This window comes from Cannabis sativa, chromosome 3 (genome assembly GCF_029168945.1).
Source record: "Cannabis sativa cultivar Pink pepper isolate KNU-18-1 chromosome 3, ASM2916894v1, whole genome shotgun sequence".
Lineage (NCBI taxonomy): Eukaryota > Viridiplantae > Streptophyta > Magnoliopsida > Rosales > Cannabaceae > Cannabis > Cannabis sativa.
The window spans coordinates 54,938,104-54,957,414 of NC_083603.1; the positions used below are offsets into that span (position 1 = coordinate 54,938,104).

Below are 19,311 nucleotides of genomic sequence, written 5' to 3' on the forward strand. Positions count from 1 at the left end.
ACACCGCGTTCCAATGTTGTTGGGCATAAAACATGCCAAATTATGAAATTCTAAATATGACATATAAAATGCATTATGAATTCAAATAAATCATCATAAATAAATAATTCAAAGCTAATAAACAATTTTCATAATTAAATCCTAATTATCTGCTAATTTCTAAATTAAAGTTAAGCGGTCTTTACAAATACCCTCTTCTATATAGTTTGCCTTTGATCATTGTGTAGCGAGGTACTAAATACAATAGTTATCGCCCCTCACTTTTTTTCATTTGGAAGTTATCCGTCGAGTAAATAATTGATAATAGGTCTCATCCATGGTTGAGAGCTATCTATCATCTCAACATCTTCACTTTCACATATACTTGGCTCGCTCAGCATCTCTACCGGAACTAGATTCAATTCATCCAGGTCATTCGATGAGGCCAATTTTGCTAAGGCATCGGCGTTGGAGTTTTGTTCTCTCAGAATTTGTTCGATTTTAAAGTAATCGAATCTTTCCAAGTTCTTCCAAACTTTCTCTAAATACTTCGCCATTTTTAAGCCTTTGGCCTGGTACTCCCCGAGGACCTGGTTCACGATCAGGTGCGAATCACTATGACAAATGAGATATTTGACTTTCAATGCCTCTGGTATCTTTAAGTCAGCGATCAAGGTTTCATATTCAGCCTCGTTATTAGAATCATCAAATTGGAATCTCAGAGCATAGTGAAACTCAAAGCCTTTTGACGATATTAATATTACCCCTACACACGAACCCTGTTCGTTGGATGCGCCATCCACCTATAACTTCCAGGTTTCTGCGTCTCTCTGATCAGGTAGAATTTCTTCTGGAGTTATACCTTCTATCAAGAAGTCAGCTAAAGCTTGGCCCTTGATGGATGTTCGAGGATGGTATGTTATGTCGAACTGCCCCAGTTCAATCGACCATTTTATCAATCTTCCAGAAGCCTCTGGTTTTGATAAAACTTGTCTCAAGGGCTGATCGGTTAACACTTTTATGGGGTGAGCCTGGAAGTATGGTCGTAGTTTGCGAGAGCATGGACTAGGCACAATGCGAGTTTTTCTAGAGGGGGATATCGAGACTCTGCCCCTAGTAAACTTTTACTTACATAGTAAATAGGTTATTGGCGCTTGCCCTCTTCTCGCACTATTGCTGCACTAATCGAATCTTCTGAGATGGCTAAATAGAGAAACAATGTCTCTCCAGTTATTGGTTTTACCAAAACTAGAGGCGTTGCTAGATGCCTTTTATATTCTGAAAGGCCTCTTTGCACTCTTTTGTCCACTCGAACCTTTTGTTGCCTCACAATATGTTGAAGAACGGCACACACTTATCAGTTGACTTCAAAATGAATCTGTTAAGTGTAGCCATTCTTCCTGTCAGGGCTTGTACTTCTGTAGGCTTTGTCGGTGACGGGATGTCTATTAATGCCTTGATTTTTTCAGGATTCACCTCAATACCCCTCGCGTTAACTATGAATCCCAAAAATTAACCTGAGGAAACTCCAAAGGAATATTTTTTCGGATATAGCTTCATATTATACTTCTTTAATATCTTAAAGCATTCTGCGAGGTTTGAGGTATGATCCTTATTTTTTTATCGATTTTACCAACATATCATCGACGTAAACCTCCATGTTTCGCCCTATTTAGTTTGTGAACATTTCGTTTACCAATCGCTGATATGTTGCCCCAGCGTTCTTCAGTCCGAACGGCATGACTTTATAACAATAGAGTCCCATGTTGGTTACGAAGCTTGTATGTTCTTGATCTGGTTATATCCGCAATATGCGTCCATAAATGACATAAGCTCGTGTGCATCAGTTGCATCCGCTAATTGGTCGATCCTGGGAAATGGGAAACAATCTTTTGGACACGCCTTATTCAGATCAGAGAAATCAATACAAGTTTTCCAAGTTCTGTTGGGCTTCGGGACGAGAACAGGATTGGCTATTCACGAGGGATAAAACACCTCGCGTATAAAATCGTTGACTAACAACTTGTCAACTTCTTATTTTAGTGCCCCTTGCCTCTCGGAATCCAAGGGTCTCCATTTCTGTCGCTTCGCTGGGTAACTTGGATCGACATTTAAATGATGGCAGATAATATTAGGGTCGATCCCTATCATATCTCCATGGCTCCAGGCAAATTGATCCTGGTTCGCCTTCAAAAAGCTTATTAGTTGCTATTTGAGCTGCTGGTCCAGGTTCTTCCCAATGTATACACATTTTGTGGGATTTCCTAGGTCGAGAATAACCTCTTCCAATTCCTCAATTGGTTTTAATAGGTTTTTCTCGTGTTGAACTCGAGGGTCAAGATCCTCATCTTTTTTCTCAATTTCTTCTGCCAAGATCGTCATCAACTGATGATCGACTTTTCTATGCTGCAACTCTATGTGATAGCAATCGCGAGCCAACTTTTGGTCGCCACACACCACTCCCACGCCATCTTGTTTTTAGAATTTCAAGGATAAGTGCTTGATCGAACTGACTGCCCCTAGCCTGATCAGTGCTGGACGATCCAATAATATGTTGTAAGCTGAGGGCAGGTCGACAACCAAGAAGTCTTGCATAACAGTAGCAGATAAAGGTGCCTCGCCTAAAGTTAATGCGAGCTTGATTATGCCAAAGCTGGCGATACTATCTCCGGTGAATATGTAAAGGTTCACCATACAAGGCCTTAATTTGGCTTTTTCGAGCCCCATTTTCTTTAAAGTCTCCTTATAAAGGATATTTACTGAGCTCCCATTGTCAATTAACACTCTCTTGATCCTTTTATTGGCGAGTTGAATGGTTATCACCAATCGAATGACGTGAGGATATTTCACGTTTTTCTCATCTTCCTCTGTGAATGTAATGGGAGGTTCCTCGGTTTCACCTTCTTGGAAGGTTTTGGGGCAAAGACCGACTGCTCATTCTTTATCTCTTTCACATATCTTTTTTGGGCGTTATTGCTTTCCCCTGCGATATGCGGCCCTCCCAAAATAACCAGGAGGTCCTCTCCTTCCACCGGAATAGGTTGTAACCCCTAGTGGTTTGGGTTATGGGGCAGACTGGGCTGGTTGTATCCCTGGCCTTGTCTTTTCACGTACTGTTTAAAATGGCCTCGAGCGATGAGACTTTCTATCTCGTCTTTCAATTGGAAACATTCGTCGGTTTTATGCCCAATATCCTTATGGAATTTACAATATTTGTTAGGATCTCTTTTGCTCCTCGAATTCCTTATAGGCTCGGGTTTGTCGAAGGCCACCTTTTGCTCATGTGCGAGGTAAATGTTCTCCCGAGTTTCATTAAGCTCGGTATAAATAGTATACACTGGCACGTATTTGTCATGCTTCTTTTGTTTCTTTCTATCATTTGACGGTTCCTTAATTCTATCCTTTCTCTTTGGAACAGAAGCCCTCAAGTTATCGATTCTCGTGGAAGCAGTTATTGTTGAAGCATTGTTGGGTTTGCTTCACGAGCTTGTTTTCAACAAATTCATTTCCTTTCGGGCTTCTTCCTTCCAGACAAACACCTGAGCCCTTTCATTGAACTCAGTGATGCTTCTCACCGGACGTCCTTGTAAGTCATCCCACAACTCGCCCCCTGCGGTTAATGGATCAGTAGAGATCCCCACCTAAAGGGTTGTAAGTTGCTTGATGTCATCCAAATTTCTAACCCTAGCAGAAGCCGTGCTAAAACGACTTAATTACGCCTTAAGTGTTTTGCCAGGCTACTGCTTTATATTGGTTAGCGAGGCCGCTTCAGGTTGCTTATCCCTAGCAGCCTGAAATTGTTCTTGAAATCCCTACACAGCTGCTCCCAGGAAGTTATTGAATGATGAGTAAACTTGTTAAACAAGCTACTCGCTGCCCCAACAAGCAAGATGGGGAACAAAATACAGCTTCAATTGTTCGTCACATTACTCGCTCACATTATTGTGTTAAAATTATTCAAATGGGAGACCAGATCAGTGGTTCCGTCATAAGACGAGACATATCCAGATAGTTTCCCTAATTCCCCCACTTGATATCTCTTGAACTTGTCCTCCAGCTTATTTATCCGCAATTGGATTCGATCCTCTTACTTTGGACCAAGTTATTGGCGAGGGTCAGGTTTCTTCCGATTCAAGTGCTCTGGCAGATCTGGTTGGGAGTAATTGCTAGCAAATCTTTTCTTACTTATAGATCGCGTCTTACTCATTGACTTCGTCTTTGAGTGGCTCGCGGATTTACTGGTTCCCATACTTTCTCAATCATTAGCTTGTTGAGTGCTTTCTCCTCTTCGAGTTGATCGACTATGGGTTCTCGATTGCCTCGAAGTCACGCTTGCTTCCTCACGCTCTGTTCTTTTCTCCCAAGAGTAGTTTGTCGTATTTCCCTCATTAGGGTCCGTACGAGTCCTCGCTCTATGGGTTTGGGATGAACGTTGGCGATTTCTAGCAGGTGACCTCCGTTCTCCTGGTTGAGTCCAAAGATCTTCCTCATTCTCATGAGGGATTTCTCTTTCATCGATTTCCGATTGTCTTCCATCTGGCCGTTCATCCTGATTTTCAGGGGGTGTCTCATTTTCCCCGGGTTGTTCTTCCCGAGCCTTTTCCTGTCTCCTGGTTCATGGGCCACGAGGTCTGCCTTGTGTTCTTCTCACTCCAAGTTCAAGTGAATTTTGAGCATTCGTCCCCTATGCCTCCCTGGCCGAGACTGCATCGCGTTCTAACTCAGCGTTTCGACGTTGCGCCTCTTCCAGACGATGTCTCAGGCGGCGGTTTTCCATTTCATTGGCTCCTTCTCCCACAGATTGGGCACCTCCACGATTGAGTTCTTCATCGCTCGTTCTGGGGTTCTGACCATTCCCACGCTGAGTTCTCCTCGGGCGTGTTGTCCGCGTACTAGGACCAACGTCGGGTCGAGTTCTTCGGGAACGTGTGGTCCGTGCACTGGGGCCACGCTCAGGCTGAGCCCTCCTGGAATGGGTGGTCTTTCTGGACTGTGGATTGGTAGATCTTTTGGAGCCCATGGGCTCTTTCCCAGAACGATGATTAGTTTCCTCATGTGGGGTGTTAACATTTTCTGGATTTTCAGCCATGAAGGAGATGGTTTTTCTTCGAAAGAAGGGAGGATTTTTTTCTGAGCTTTTTCGCAGAGGCTCTCAATGAAAGCACCAAACTGTTAACGCGGATTTTCGTTAACTAAAATTGAATCTCACAATATTGATCTCACATAGAAAAAATGAAAGCTACAAAAAAAATAATATATGAACAGAGGGTTTTTTTACGTGGTTTTGCAGTTAAAATTCTACATAGTCCACGAGTCAATCTTATTCAGATTTCTGATTGTATTTTTTAGGAACTCTCTTGTATGATTTTTCGTCCCTTTTCAGGTCTTGTTTGTCACTATTTATATTTACATAGTGGACAGTTAATTACAAAGTTGACCAGAATATGTTTGCAACAATTATCCCTAAAATCGTGGGATTTGATTACATATCACGTAGTGTAAATGCGGTTTATGATTTGAAAATTGTATAGCTGTGATTTTCTCGCTTTTACTGGGTAAAAACTATCGTGCATTTAATACGTCTTTAATTATTGTATCTGGAGGTGTCTCGACAGAAACTTGATTATAGTGATCCCAATAGCGAGCTGGGGTCATTCTTCTTTCTGAGGTCGACAATGTATGTCTTGTGTCGATCACAGTTATTTACAAAAAATTCTTTTGACTCGCCAGGGTTGTAAGCCTCGTTCCCATTAGCTGAATGAAGCTATAGGAAATCTTCCCATAGCGAGATGGTTACCTCGCTTACTTGTTCTTGAGCCGATCCGACTTTTACACTTAGTTTGTTCATTGTACGCTAAGGACTTTCACGGTTGATATATGATGCTTTCTCCGGTGCCTCGCTATTCGCATTTAGCGATACATGGCTTCTCGCTAATATACTAAGCGCCAACTTGTACATTTTTCTCGCCTAAGACCTTACAGTTAGCGAGTTATAAATATACTCTGACTCTTATGTAATTAATGAGTTATTCCATAAAAGCAATTGCATTGATTCACATTCCCTTCATCCTGATACATGTCCTTCATTGAGGTGGCAGCCAAATTTTGGGTATAACACACATTATTAGAGATTTTATACATCTCAATGAAAAGATAAATTAAGATAAATCATAACTTAATTGTGAAAATAATACAAGGACTAAAATAAGAGATTGATAATATAAACATTACTCTATATATATACAATATATACACTATATATTAGGACTGTTCACGGTATGGGTAGTGCAGTTTTTGACCATTTTTTCAAACCAACCCACACATGTAATTTTTCCAATTTCCTAAATGGCATCCGCACAATGAAACTAAAAGACATAGAAATTTTACCGCAAAAAATAGTGTGGTGCAGTTTTTTCCGTTTGGACTATCACTAAATAATTAAACTATCACAAATACAACAAAACTTGAGCAACATTTATCAAAAATACCACAAGGCTTCAAAATAAATATGAAAAAAATTTCAAGTTTCTGTTGGGTTTTATGCCCTAAATAAAACTCCATTTCAATGTAATCCATTTTATTCAATATCAATAAAGAAACAGAAGTATTTTTCATTCATTTGTATGTTTTGGTTCATCTTATCAATTCCTTGTCTATTTGATTTATAAATTCATCCAAACCCTTTTCACATACTTGATCCTGTTTATTGTGTTGTCAACACAGTGGAAAGTAAACATGACTATGTGATTAAAGATTCCTAGATTTATCAGAACACTGGGGTTTTACTGATATGACAATCTACAACAGAGTTTACTTGCATTTGGAGAAATGCTATGTTCTTTCCAGAGCATTGGTTAAAGTAAAGCTTGGGTTGGATGCATGGAGTATGCATTGGAAGGGACCGATATTGAACTTTGACATAGATTTATTAAACTTACCGTAATATCTATTCAAGTCAATATCCCCTAGTTGATCCTAGTTCAAATGATCTTAATCCTGATATGATTAGGTTCAATCTCAAGAGTGTTATTCGTGTTCTTTGATTTGTTAGTTAAGCCTACTTTTAGGTCAGGGTGATACGTACATTTTGGGAACACGATAGTGCAATTGAGTGGGAGCGCTAACATAAATATGGAATCTATAGCTTCTATCTGGCAAATAGAAAGTAAAGGATGATTTCCTTCGAGCTTGACCAAATGAAAATAAATGGTGGAGTACTCATTTCACTAAGCTGAAATATCATTTATACGGGGTTAAGTGTTTTAAGGATAAAATACATTGTAGGGTGTTACGGTAATCTAATCCCTTTACAATGTAGATCATCTATATAGAGGATCATTGATCAAATTAGGATTACAACAATGGATAACTAATGACGTGTCTATATGGTGGAATATATAGAGCGTTCTATATACTGAGAGTGCAATTCTAAGTTCTATGCGTGGATTCAACAAAGAATTAATAAGTCAGTGAATTTAGGATATAAATTCTTGATCTGCTTATTGGAAGCTCGGATATATAGACCCATGGTCCCCGCACTAGTTGAGACAATACTACTTGTAAGACTCATTTAATTGGTTTTGATGAATCAATTATAATTCTCAAATTAGACTATGTCTATTTTTGAATTTTTCACTAAGCAAGGGCGAAACTGTAAAGAAAGAGTTTTTAGGGTATATTTGTTAATTAAGATACTTTGTTTGGTCTAATTAATAAATATGATAAATGAGTCGTTTGTACACAAGATCTTTTCCTAAAATTCTCTCTCTTTTCGGTATCTTCACCGGAGCTATGGCAAGAAGGGGGAAAATGGCTGGGAAAGGGAATTCGAAAGGGAAGAAGACGGGGCCTACATCTTCGGATAGGGTTATTAAGACCAGATCCATGGATGCAGTGCTTGGAGTAAAGGAATTAGAGATAGCAGAGGAGGATTTACAGGATGAACAGGTCGAGCAATCAATGGAACAGTGCTCTGATGCAATGGAACAGTGTCTTGCTGGGAAGATTTACTCGCCTGAAGAGACGGAAGCCCTCTTTCAGAGGCGAAGTGAAATCAGGCACGATTTCTCCGATTGGTTACAAGTAGCTAATCGAACTACTCAGGATGTCAACTCTGGGAAGAAGATTTCTCCCCCGATTCTGCGTTCTGGTATTCTTCAAAATCTAAATACTAGTTTTGATAACTCTGTTCAGCAACCTGAGGTAAGATCTGCAACTTTAAAAGTTAAAATAAATTTTGCTGATATAGAGGATGAGGTGAATTATTGGCAGCCGTCTCTGGTTTGTTATGTAATTGGGGCTAATCCCCCAATTTCTATTCTTGAGGGCTTTGCTAAGAGGCTATGGAAGGATATGGTAGTGAAGGTGGGACTGCTTGCTAAAGGAATATTCATAATCCGGTTTCAGAACTTGGAACAACGAGATAGGGTGCTGCAACAAGGTTATGTGTTCTTTGATAGGAAACCTATGGTTCTGAAACCATGGAACCCTATTGATGACTTTACAAAGGAAGAAGTGACTTCAGTTCCAACCTGGGTGCAATTGAAAGGCTTAACTATCAAATATTGGGGAGAGACATCTCTTTTCAAAATAGTGGCACAAATTGGGGAGCCTTTGCAGGTGGATGGAATAACAAAGAATAGAGATCGATTGCAATATCCGAGGGTACTAATTCAGGTTAGTTTGGCACAAACTTTTCCTAGTACCATATCTTTCATTGATGAACATGATCATGAGGTGGAATTAGAAGTTAAATATGAATGGATTACTCTAGTTTGTTATAATTGCTCTGGGATTGGGCATAGCACCGATGCTTGTAGGAAGGAGGAGAGTAAGAATGACCAAGGGAAACAAGTTTGGGTTCCAAAGAAACAACAAGCTACTCAACAGGTTGAGAAAGATGCAGAGGGATTTCAAAAGGTTATGAAAGGCAAAAAAGTGAGTATGAAGAGCACAAGTGAGCAGGAACCAGGGAGAACTGAAGTTTGCAACAGATTTCAGCAGTTGGACAGTGAGAATGAGCAAGGAGAAGTTAATATGGGAGAGGGGGGAGAGCCCTCTACTTCCAATGGATAGATTGCTATGTTGGAATGTTAGGGGGATTAACAACCATAAAAAACACAATGAAATCAAGAATATGATTTATTCTAAGCAAGTTGGGTTTGTTAGCCTCCTAGAAACTAAAGTTAAGAATAAGAATATGGGTGAGTTGTATACAAATCTTTTTCAAGGTTGGTGTTTCACTAATAATAACCCTTGGCTTGATAAAGGGAGAATAATAGTTGCTTGGCAACCAAATGTTTACTCTGTTGACATTGGTCTCTGCACGAGTCAACTTATACATTGTACTGTTATTCCGAAACAGAGAGTGGGGAAATTTCAAGTTACTTGTGTGTATGGCTTTAATGATGAAAAAAGAAGGGGAGAATTATGGTCTGAATTGGAGGGCTTGGCCACTAACATTGCAGATCGATGGCTGGTGTGGGGAGATTTTAATGAGATTCTCTTTGTGAATGAGAGAATTGGTAGAAGAGCTCGTGCTATACCTTCTCAGAGATTTAAGGATTGTATTTCACAATGCAACCTTGAAGATCTGAAATATTCTGGGGCATTTCTCACCTGGAATAACAAACAAAAGCTAGAGGAGAGAATTTATTAAAAAATTGATCGAGCAATGATCAATCCTTGTTGGATGAATTTTTTCTCTAGCTCAGAAGCGGTCTTTTTGCCTGAATTGTCATTTGATCACTCTCCCATCCTGGTCTCTATTTACAAAGATTACAACACAGGGAAGAAACCATTCAGATATTTCAATATGTGGAAGCTTGCTCCTCAATTCGAGAATCTGGTGGCTGATTCTTGGCATCCTGGAATTATGGGGTCGAAGATGTATCAAGTCGTCAGTAAGTTGAGGAGATTGAAGGCAGTGTTAAGGAAATTGAATCAAGAGGGCTTCTCGGAAATTCACAAGGAGGACATAGCAGCCAGGTTAGCTCTTGCAAATGTACAAACAAGATTAAACAAGGACCCGATGAACATAGATTTGATAAAAGAGGAACATAGAGCTCATCATCATTACACACAGGTACACAAAGCTTATTCCCTTTTTATCACTCAAAAAGCTAAGCTTAATTGGGCTAAATATGGAGATGAAAATTCAGCAATGTTTCATGCTTCATTGAAAGCTAGAAGAATACAAAATAAAATTTTTTCCATTGAAGATGAAACTGGGATTTGGAGAGATAATCCCGAAGGGGTTCAAAAGGCTTTTTTAGACTATTATATGGGATTGTTAGGGAAGTCCTTGCCTAACAGGAGACATGTTCACCAGTCTATTGTTAACTTGGGGCCTAAACTTACTCAAGTTCATCATGAGATTCTCTCTGCTCCTTATACTGCTGAAGAAGTAAAAGATGTTGCGTTTATAATCCCTGGGGACAAGGCTCCAGGACCCGATGGCTTTGGTAGTGCCTTCTACCAAGATTGTTGGCAAATTTTTGGTAAAGACACTGAGGAGGCTGTGCTATCATTCTTGAATTCTGGGAAAATCCTTAAGGAGATAAATGCCACTACCATTACACTCATTCCTAAATCGGTTTGTCCTAAAAGTGTAGCTGATTTTAGACCTATCTCCTGTTGTAATGTATTGTACAAGATAGCTACTAAGGTGATTTGCAATAGACTTAGGAAAATTCAACCTGATCTTATTGCAGAAAACCAAGGTGGCTTTGTTCATGGGAGGTATATAGCACATAATATCTTGGTATGCCAGGACCTGGTAAGACTCTATGGAAGGAAAAATTGTAAGCCTAGTTGTATGATCAAGATCGATCTAAGGAAGGCATATGATACAGTGGATTGGGATTTCTTGGAGGAGATGTTAGTTGCTTTTGGTTTCCCTATACAGTTCATTCAACTAATTATGAATTGTATTAGGACACCAAAATTTTCTCTTCTCCTCAATGGCTCTATGTGTGGATTTTTTGAAGCAAAGAGAGGGCTCAGACAAGGAGATCCCATGTCCCCTCTTCTTTTTGTCCTTGGCATGGAATACTTGTCTCGAATTTTTAAGAAGATTAGAGAATGGCCAGGATTCAAGTTCCATGACAGGTGTACAGCCCTCAAACTGAATCATCTTTGTTTTGCAGATGATTTATTGGTATTCTGTAATGGTGATTTTATTTCAGCTATGCTCATGCTCCAAGGTTTGAAGCTTTTCTCTTCCACTTCTAGGTTGGAGCCTAATGTTCAGAAGACTTCAGTGTATTGTTCAGGGATTCCAGAATTGGAGGTGAATTAGATCTTAGAAGCATCAAACTTCTCTAGAAGCACACTGCCTTTTAGATATTTGGGAATCCCTATTTGCTCTAAAAGGCTATCTAGAGGAGAATGTCAGGAGCTTCTTGAAAAAATGACAGGAAGGATTCGGATGTGGAGTTCTAGGAACTTGTCTTATATGGGGAGAACAACATTGATTAATTATGTCCTGTTGGCCATTCACACTTATTGGGCTCAAATCACTATTTTACCAAAGAAGTTGTTGAAAGACATTGAAGCTGTATGTAGATCCTTCTTATGGAAGGGCACACAAGAGACTTCAAGTCCAGGCTTGGTTGCTTGGGACAATATCTGTCAAACCAAATCTGTAGGAGGTCTTGGATTTCGAAACATCAAAGAATGGAATATTGCAGCTATGGGAAGGTATGTTTGGGACATAGCAAGTAAGAAAGATTGCCTCTTTGTTAAGTGGATTCATAATGTATATTTGAAACATGGTAGTTGGTGGGACTATGATCCACCTATGGATTGTTGCTGGTCGTGGAAAAAGATTGTAGGAGTGAAGAACAAGTTGAAACAAAAAGTGGATGTTGCTGGTTTTGTACAGCAGAGACATACAATTCAACACACCTATAAACTTCTTTTTGAAGGCAGGGATAAGATTTCTTGGTCCAAGATTGTTTGGGACAGATTCATCATTCCCAAACACAAGTTTATTCTTTGGCTTGTGTTTTGGGGAAGATTGAACACCAAAGAAAGGATATTCAAAAACAACACAACCATCGATTCTACATGTATGCTTTGTGGAGAAGAAGAGGAAACAAGCAACCATTTATTCTTTGAATGTGAGTATAGCCGAAGCTGTTTACAAGGGCTTAAGACTTGGCTGCAATGGAGATCGACTACAACAAATATGCAGTAGCTAGCAAAGATTTTCAGCAAGAACAAAACAGTGCCTACTGCAAGAAGAAGTGTCTTGAAGACTGCTCTTGCTGGGCTGGTATACCATATCTTGAAAGCCAGAAATGATGTATTTTGGCATCAAAAACTGTGGCATACAAGAATCATCATCCAACGGGTCCAACAAGATAGTAAACTCCAGATTTTGGGGCTGCCTAACAAGCTTAATGATGATGATAAGCAATGGTTGTTAGGAAATTAATTAGATTGAATTTGTATATATTGATTGAGTTTGAAGTTGTATAGATTAATAGAAATCAACTTACCTACAGTAGAATACTAAGAAGATAAGAGATATGATTGAGGAAAGTGATGTAAAATGTAAATGTTTTGGATGAGCAATACAATGATTCTTATTCATCAAAAAAAAATATATATATGATAAATGATAATATAATTTAATAATTATTTATAGTTATTAAATATTTGAAATTGACATTTAAATGGTTGAATTTGAAAATTGGCGTTTTTGAGAAAATGAGTTGCAGAAATGATAAAACAGCAAAATTGCAAAAGTGAGGCCTAAGTCCACTAAGCCATGGCCGGCCACCTTTGTAGGTTTTATCATTTAATATTTTCATTATTTTAATGCCAAATAATTCAAACCTAACCCTATGTGGCATGCTATAAATAGATAGTGATGGCTTCAGGAAAAAGTGACTTTTGCATCTTGTTTCCTTCAGAGAAAAACCTGAGCCTTCACTCTAAACCTAGCCGCCACTCTCCTTTCTTCTTCTTCATTGAATGTTTCGAACCCTCTTAGTGATAGAGTAGTGCCCACACACAGCAAGTAGTACCTCAATCATAGTGAGGAATATCGTGAAGAAAGAAATTCAACAAGAAGGACATTCGGGCTTAGATCTTGATAATACTCTACGACAGAAAGGATACAAGGGTTAGAGATCTGAGTGGAAGGAGACATATTATTCCGCTGCACCCAATGTAAGGTTTCTCATACTTTATATGTGTTTATTTATAATCGTTTTAGAAGTTCATATTTAGGGTGTTAATCAACATACTTGTGAGTAGATCTAAGATCCTGGTAAAATAATTTCCAACAGTTTCAACAATACAACAATTAGTGGCCTTTGGGCTGGACCTTCACATATTGGACCTAAATAAATATAAAAATTGATATTTTTATAATATGCGGTGCGGTGCGGTTTGAACTACATATTAACAATTCAAGATCGCAAACTGTACCACACCGCACGGTTTAGAAAAAATTCAAATCGCGACCGCACCGTAAAGAATTTCAAACTGTATTTTTTTGCAGTGCGGGCAGTTTGAGCGGTTTGATGAACAACTCTAATATATTTTATATAAAAGATAGATAGAAAAGATGAATTACAACACATGTAATATACAACATATATAATATACTATGAAGAAGAAGATATATATAATACACTCACTCACAACCTTAAGTGTAGATTAGTGGGGATCACCATGATTTAAACAAGGTATTACACTTTTGTCCAAAAACTTATTTTTCCTATGTCTAAGCACTAAGGGAACTCTCATGGAAATAGCTTTGCAAATTATCAAGCCTTTTACGGTTTCTAGCAAAGTAATTTGTTGATAGAAACTGGGTTCATCACAATATGAGCACCTTAGACATCTTTATATAATGTAGGATACCACCGTTTGGAATTCTAACTCATAAACTCTCATGGATGTTATGGACTCAATAAAGAGGTGTAACTCATGTACATACCATAACTCCTATAGCATTAGGAATTTAAAATTAAGATGTGTAACACCTTTTTATACACTTAATATTGGTGATAATTATGGAGGTTACTTATAGTAACAAGTAACTCCCACATATGGTACAAAATGATGACAACTAATATATATTGTCATATGTTACTTTTGTACCCAAATTCAACTATGTATTAGAAGCTGACACGTGTCTACTAAAGGAATATGAATCAGTTTGAAGAATATTATAATTAAATTGTATTATTAAATGCAATTTAAATATCTTGTGGAAATTGTCTAAAAGTTGATAGAAATGTTCAAACTCACTGACTGCTTAGTCATATGCGAGACAAGAATAATAACTGTTAAACTAATATAATTGACAAGACAGTATGTCCACCTCAGGATAAATACAGTAATAAAGATATACAAGTCAAGACATCAAAGATCTTACGACCCGTTGACTCACATACACAGGCAAGGTGAAAGTAACTGCTTAACCATCTCGCTTTCTACACAATGTAGTAGTCATCTCGCGACATCACTACGATATGAGGGTACTGCGGGATGAAGCAAATCAACACTTAGCATTTTTTCCTCTCAAAACGAATAAGAAGGATAACTCATATTTGACAAAAAACAACCTTCTTAGTGAGCATAACCGTTTAAAGGATAAAAATTAAAAGCAGATAGGTAGTTATTAGATATTATCCCATGTGTAAATAAATGAAACGTGGGAAATGTCCACATTTCATCAACAGCTGTAAATGAATCGATCCCAATAAGAATAACTGCCAATCTATTCACCTATAAATAGGGGCAGAATCCATGGGAAAAGGGACGGCAAAAAATAGAGAGAAAATTATATTATTTTATATACTGAGATTTGTACTCTATATTCTACAAAATATCCCTAATAAGACGGACTTGTGGAGTATGTAAATTTTAAATACAAAACCACGTAAAATATCTGGTGTTTATTATTATAATTATTCAATTCTGTAGTTTAAACGTATTACAAAAAAGGCTATATATTTGGTTAACAAAAATCTGTGTTAACAGTTTGGTGCTTTCATTGAGAGCCTTGGTGATAAAAACTCGGAAAAATCCCTGCTTATAAACACAAAATTGAATCCATATTAATGGCTGATAACATTCCACACGACGATAATCGTCCAGAGGAAACAACCTATCGTCCTGGCAAAGAACCTATGGGTTCTCAAAGAACTGACACATCTGAAACACCATGTTCAGGGAGGAACGATGATGTAATGACCGCATGTTAGATTATGGATTAGTAAAGACAATTAGCATTAATTACTAACATTTTAATAATTAAATATGATTTTATATTGTAGTGAGTCCTATTTTTAGAAATGGGCATTAGAGTTATAATTTCTTAATTCTAGAGATTTTATTAAATTCTAAGGGTATTATTTATGCTAGATGCAAAATTAACAATTTTTATAATTTTTGCTCGGTAACAGTAAAAAATGCGATGGATGGCCAGTAGAGTCACATGGGTGAGTTTAGAACCTTTTATTTAGCAAGATATTTGTATGTTGATATTTGGAGTATCGAGGTTAGGCATGGTTATAGTTTTTGACCACTTTACCTCTACACCTATAGGTTGCTTAAGTATGAAGCAAGTGGGCAAAATTAGAATTTGTCCTTTTATTGAGATTTTGTCTTGTAGTTGAGTTAGTAGAAACTCCCATGTTTTGTTTTATGCTGGTGGAGTGCTCTAGTTTATCAAGGAAATAGAAAAAAAAGAAAGTAGGAGAAAAATTAAAGTTATCTCATTTTCTCTCTCTCATTCACCTTCGTCCCTAGAAAAGAACCAAGGAAGACCAAGGTTAGACTTCCATATTTAGGTCATTTTCAGCAAGGATTTGAGGAGAAACCTTGAGCCAAAATAAAAGGTAAGCCTTAGATACTTTATTCCTTATTGTTTTTAAAATCTTAAGCTTGGTTCTCTTATGTGATTTTTGGGAATTTGGGGGTTTAATTTTATTTGAGGTTGCATAATCTAATCATACCTTGTTCACTGGTCACTCGAATAGTGGGAAAATTGCAGCTCTAATCATTTATGTTGATGACATACTTCTCACTGGGGATGACATAGAAGAATTGGAGGCAATGAAAAACAGATTCTCCGAGGCATTTGAGATAAAATATCTAGGAGAAATAAAATATTTTCTGGCTATGGAAGTGGCACAGTCCAAACAAGGGATTGTTATTTCTCAACAGAAATATGTTCTTGATCTGTTAAAAGATTCAGGAATGAGTGAGTGTTGTCCAATAGACACTCTTATTGATCTGAACAAGAAGCTTGGTGAGATTTGCCAAGGAAGTTTAGTAGATGTGAAACACTATCAAAGACTTGTTGGGAGTAGGGCGTCACATTTTCACCCGAAAACCCACCCACCCGGCCTGAAACCTATAAAACATGAAGAAAAAAAAATAGGTTTCAAAAATAGGGGGTGGGGTTTAGGTGTAATCCGGTTTGGCACCGGGCTGAGTTCAGATTTAAGAATTTTGAAAACTCAAAACCCAAAACTCGGTTACCAATTTATATATATTTTATTATTTTTTTACTCTAACTTATTATGGACTATAATATGGATTTTATTTTGTTCGAACTTTGGACTATGTAATATGTATGAACTTTTGTTATTTGGACTTTGGAGTTTGGACTATCAACTTTTCTTAAAAAATTTAATAAGTTTATTAGTAGTTAAGGATTTGGAGTAAGAGTGATTTTTTCTTTTATATAATATGGAAAATTAAAAGAATACAGAGATTATATTGTAACATGACAAAAAATAGAAATTTAAGAGATAATAAAGTTGCTGAAATTTTATGTAATTCTATGCAAAAATTTTAAAAAAGTGATATTTTTTTTTTAACAAAAAAAAAAAAAAGCCTAGCCCAACCTGAAACTCGATCGCAACCCACTCAAAACCCGACCAACCTAGACCAAACGCACCCGGAGCCAACCCAAAAAATCTGGTCTCTATACGGGCGGGTTCGGTCCAAAGATTCCAAACTCAACTCCAAAAACCCAGAAAACCCACCCGATGTGCACCCCTAGCTGGGAGGTTGATCTATCTCATACTCTACCTGATATTGTTTTTGCTGTGAGTATGGTAAGTCAGTTCAAGCATTGTCGTTACAAGGAATATCTTGAAGCTGCTTATCGAATTCTAAGGTATCTAAAAGGTAACCATGTTAGAGGTCTTCTCTTCAAGAAAAGTGATATGGCAGAAGTGTTGAAGCATTTACTGATGCTAATTGGACAGATTTGATCACTATTAGAAAGTCAACTTTAGGATATTGCATATTTGTTTGGGGAAATTTAGTGACTTGGAGAAGCAAAAAACAAAGTGTAGTTGCAAGGCGTAGTGCTGAAGTAGAATATAGAGCTATGGCTAACAGGGTATGTGAGATTTTGTGGATAAACAGTGTGCTTAAAGAGCTGAAGCTACAAATTGGTATGCCTATGAAGCTTTTTTTTGTGACAGAAAGGCTGCCATAAGTACTGCACATAATCATGTTCAACATGACTGAACCAAACATATAAAAATTAACAGACACGTTATAAAAGAGAACATGAAAGTAGGAATAATTTATATATTATTTGTAAAGTCTAAAGATCAAATTACAGACATTCTTACAAAAAAGAGTATTTAAACCTACATTTGATTTACTTGTATACAAGTTGGAGTGTGAGTTAACTTAACGTTTAAATGGAAAAGAGGAATCAGCCTAGCTTATTTCATCATCCTTAACTTGTTTCATCATGCTTAAGAATTAGTTTTAATCTGTTTCTATTTTTATGGGTTGATATATATATTTTGTTAGCTTTTGTTGTAACCTATATAAGCTCATTGGTTAGTGAAATAAATAAGAATAATTATTCACTTAAATTACAATATAAATATTTATATATATATATTTAAAATATTAGGATTTTTCTTATTTAATATCTAGACACATATATATTTCATTACTTATTTAATTTTCTAAAATTATAAATTTCTATCTAAAATATTACCAATACAATAATGTTTTATAATTCATATATTTAAGTAGTATTATAAATACCTTTATTAATTATTTAATATTAGCATAAATTAGTGAACTAGTAACTACAAAAAAATGTGGGTTATCCGTGTACTGAAAATACTAATAGCACGTTTATTAAACGGTAATTGGTATCAGAATAATCAATGGGAGAAATGAATCAGTTTAAAATAGAAAATAATCGAAAATAATATTTTATTATGCTGTTTATTAAACTTTTTAGAAAGAAAACTAGAATTATATTATTTTGTTTACATAACTAGGAAAGGTAATCAGAATATTTTAATTTGACAAAATTACCATTATTAGAACATGTAATTATTTTCTGTTTATATATTTTTAAAGAGCATATTTATCTTTTTTATTTTTAATTAATAAAATAAAAATAAAAATAAATTAAGTTAGGAAATGGAAGTATTTCGTATAAAAATAGAGGGAGAACCTTTCGCTTTGTTTACTCCTTAATTTGTGTGAATCCCACTACTTTCTCTCTTTCCAAAATTTAGTAGACAATTATATGGGAATCAATACCATATCATTTATTTCCATTCCCTTTAAGTAAACATGCCATAAAAGTAAATATCCCTACCTGACATTTTTATATAAATATAAATAGACCATTTATATTTACATACATAGTTATATTTATATATTTCCCTATGTAAGAGCATCTCTTCATTTGGCATTTCAAGATATTATAATTTTATTTTTTTATATAACAATTTATATTATAATTATAAAGGAAATTTGCAGCGAAAGTCTTCAAAAAGTTCAGTTTGATATAGATAAGTCCCCAACCTCAAAAAAATAGCGTTAATAGTCATCAAGGTCATACTTTTTATTTGTCCGTTAGTCATAATTTTAACTGAATCGTTTACTTTTTTAAAATTGACATGTGTCAAAATATTATTGGTCAAAATTATTATTATTTTAATTTTAAAAATAAAAATAAATAAATAAATTATTTAAAAATAATTTCTTTTATCTTTTATTTTTCTTTTTCTTTCTTTTCTTCTTCGTCTTTTTCTTCTTCTCATTGCCATAAACAATCAATCACTAACCCCAACCCCAAATCAGCACAACCATCGTCTTCTTCTTCTTCTTCTTCAATAAAGATATGGCCGACGGTGAGATCTGACAATGCTCTGGTTCCTCTTCGATAAAGAGTACATAATCCTTGAAGGGCTGACGAAAATCGAGAATTCTCCGAGCTCAATTTGAGATTTTGCTTCCATATTTAGCCGAACCATGGAGATGATGAGAAGAGAAAATCATGATCGCTGCCATCGCTGCCACTGCCGTCAC

The 19,311-nt window shown here is 36.6% G+C and overlaps 1 protein-coding gene across 1 annotated transcript; it reads right to left on the reverse strand.

Annotated features, from left to right (window-relative positions):
- Positions 1-4,234: 4,234 nt before the first annotated feature.
- On the reverse strand, positions 4,235-5,068 carry LOC133036181 (uncharacterized). Its single transcript, XM_061112689.1, has 2 exons — positions 4,701-5,068; positions 4,235-4,589 (listed from the first exon to the last, which is right to left on the reverse strand). Exons 1-2 carry the CDS (start codon positions 5,066-5,068, stop codon positions 4,235-4,237), a joined length of 723 nt encoding a protein of 240 aa, XP_060968672.1.
- Between the last annotated feature and the right edge of the window lie 14,243 nt (positions 5,069-19,311).

What these genes read in the sequence shown, in the direction of transcription:
- LOC133036181 (XM_061112689.1), bottom strand. Translation starts at nt 5,068, where the DNA reads ATGGCTGAAAATCCAGAAAATGTTAACACCCCACATGAGGAAACTAAT. An exon ending in GCGCAACGTCGAAACGCTGA is followed by an intron (nt 4,590 to 4,700) that starts GTTAGAACGCGA and finishes CCCATGAACCAG; the next exon opens with GAGACAGGAAAAGGCTCGGG.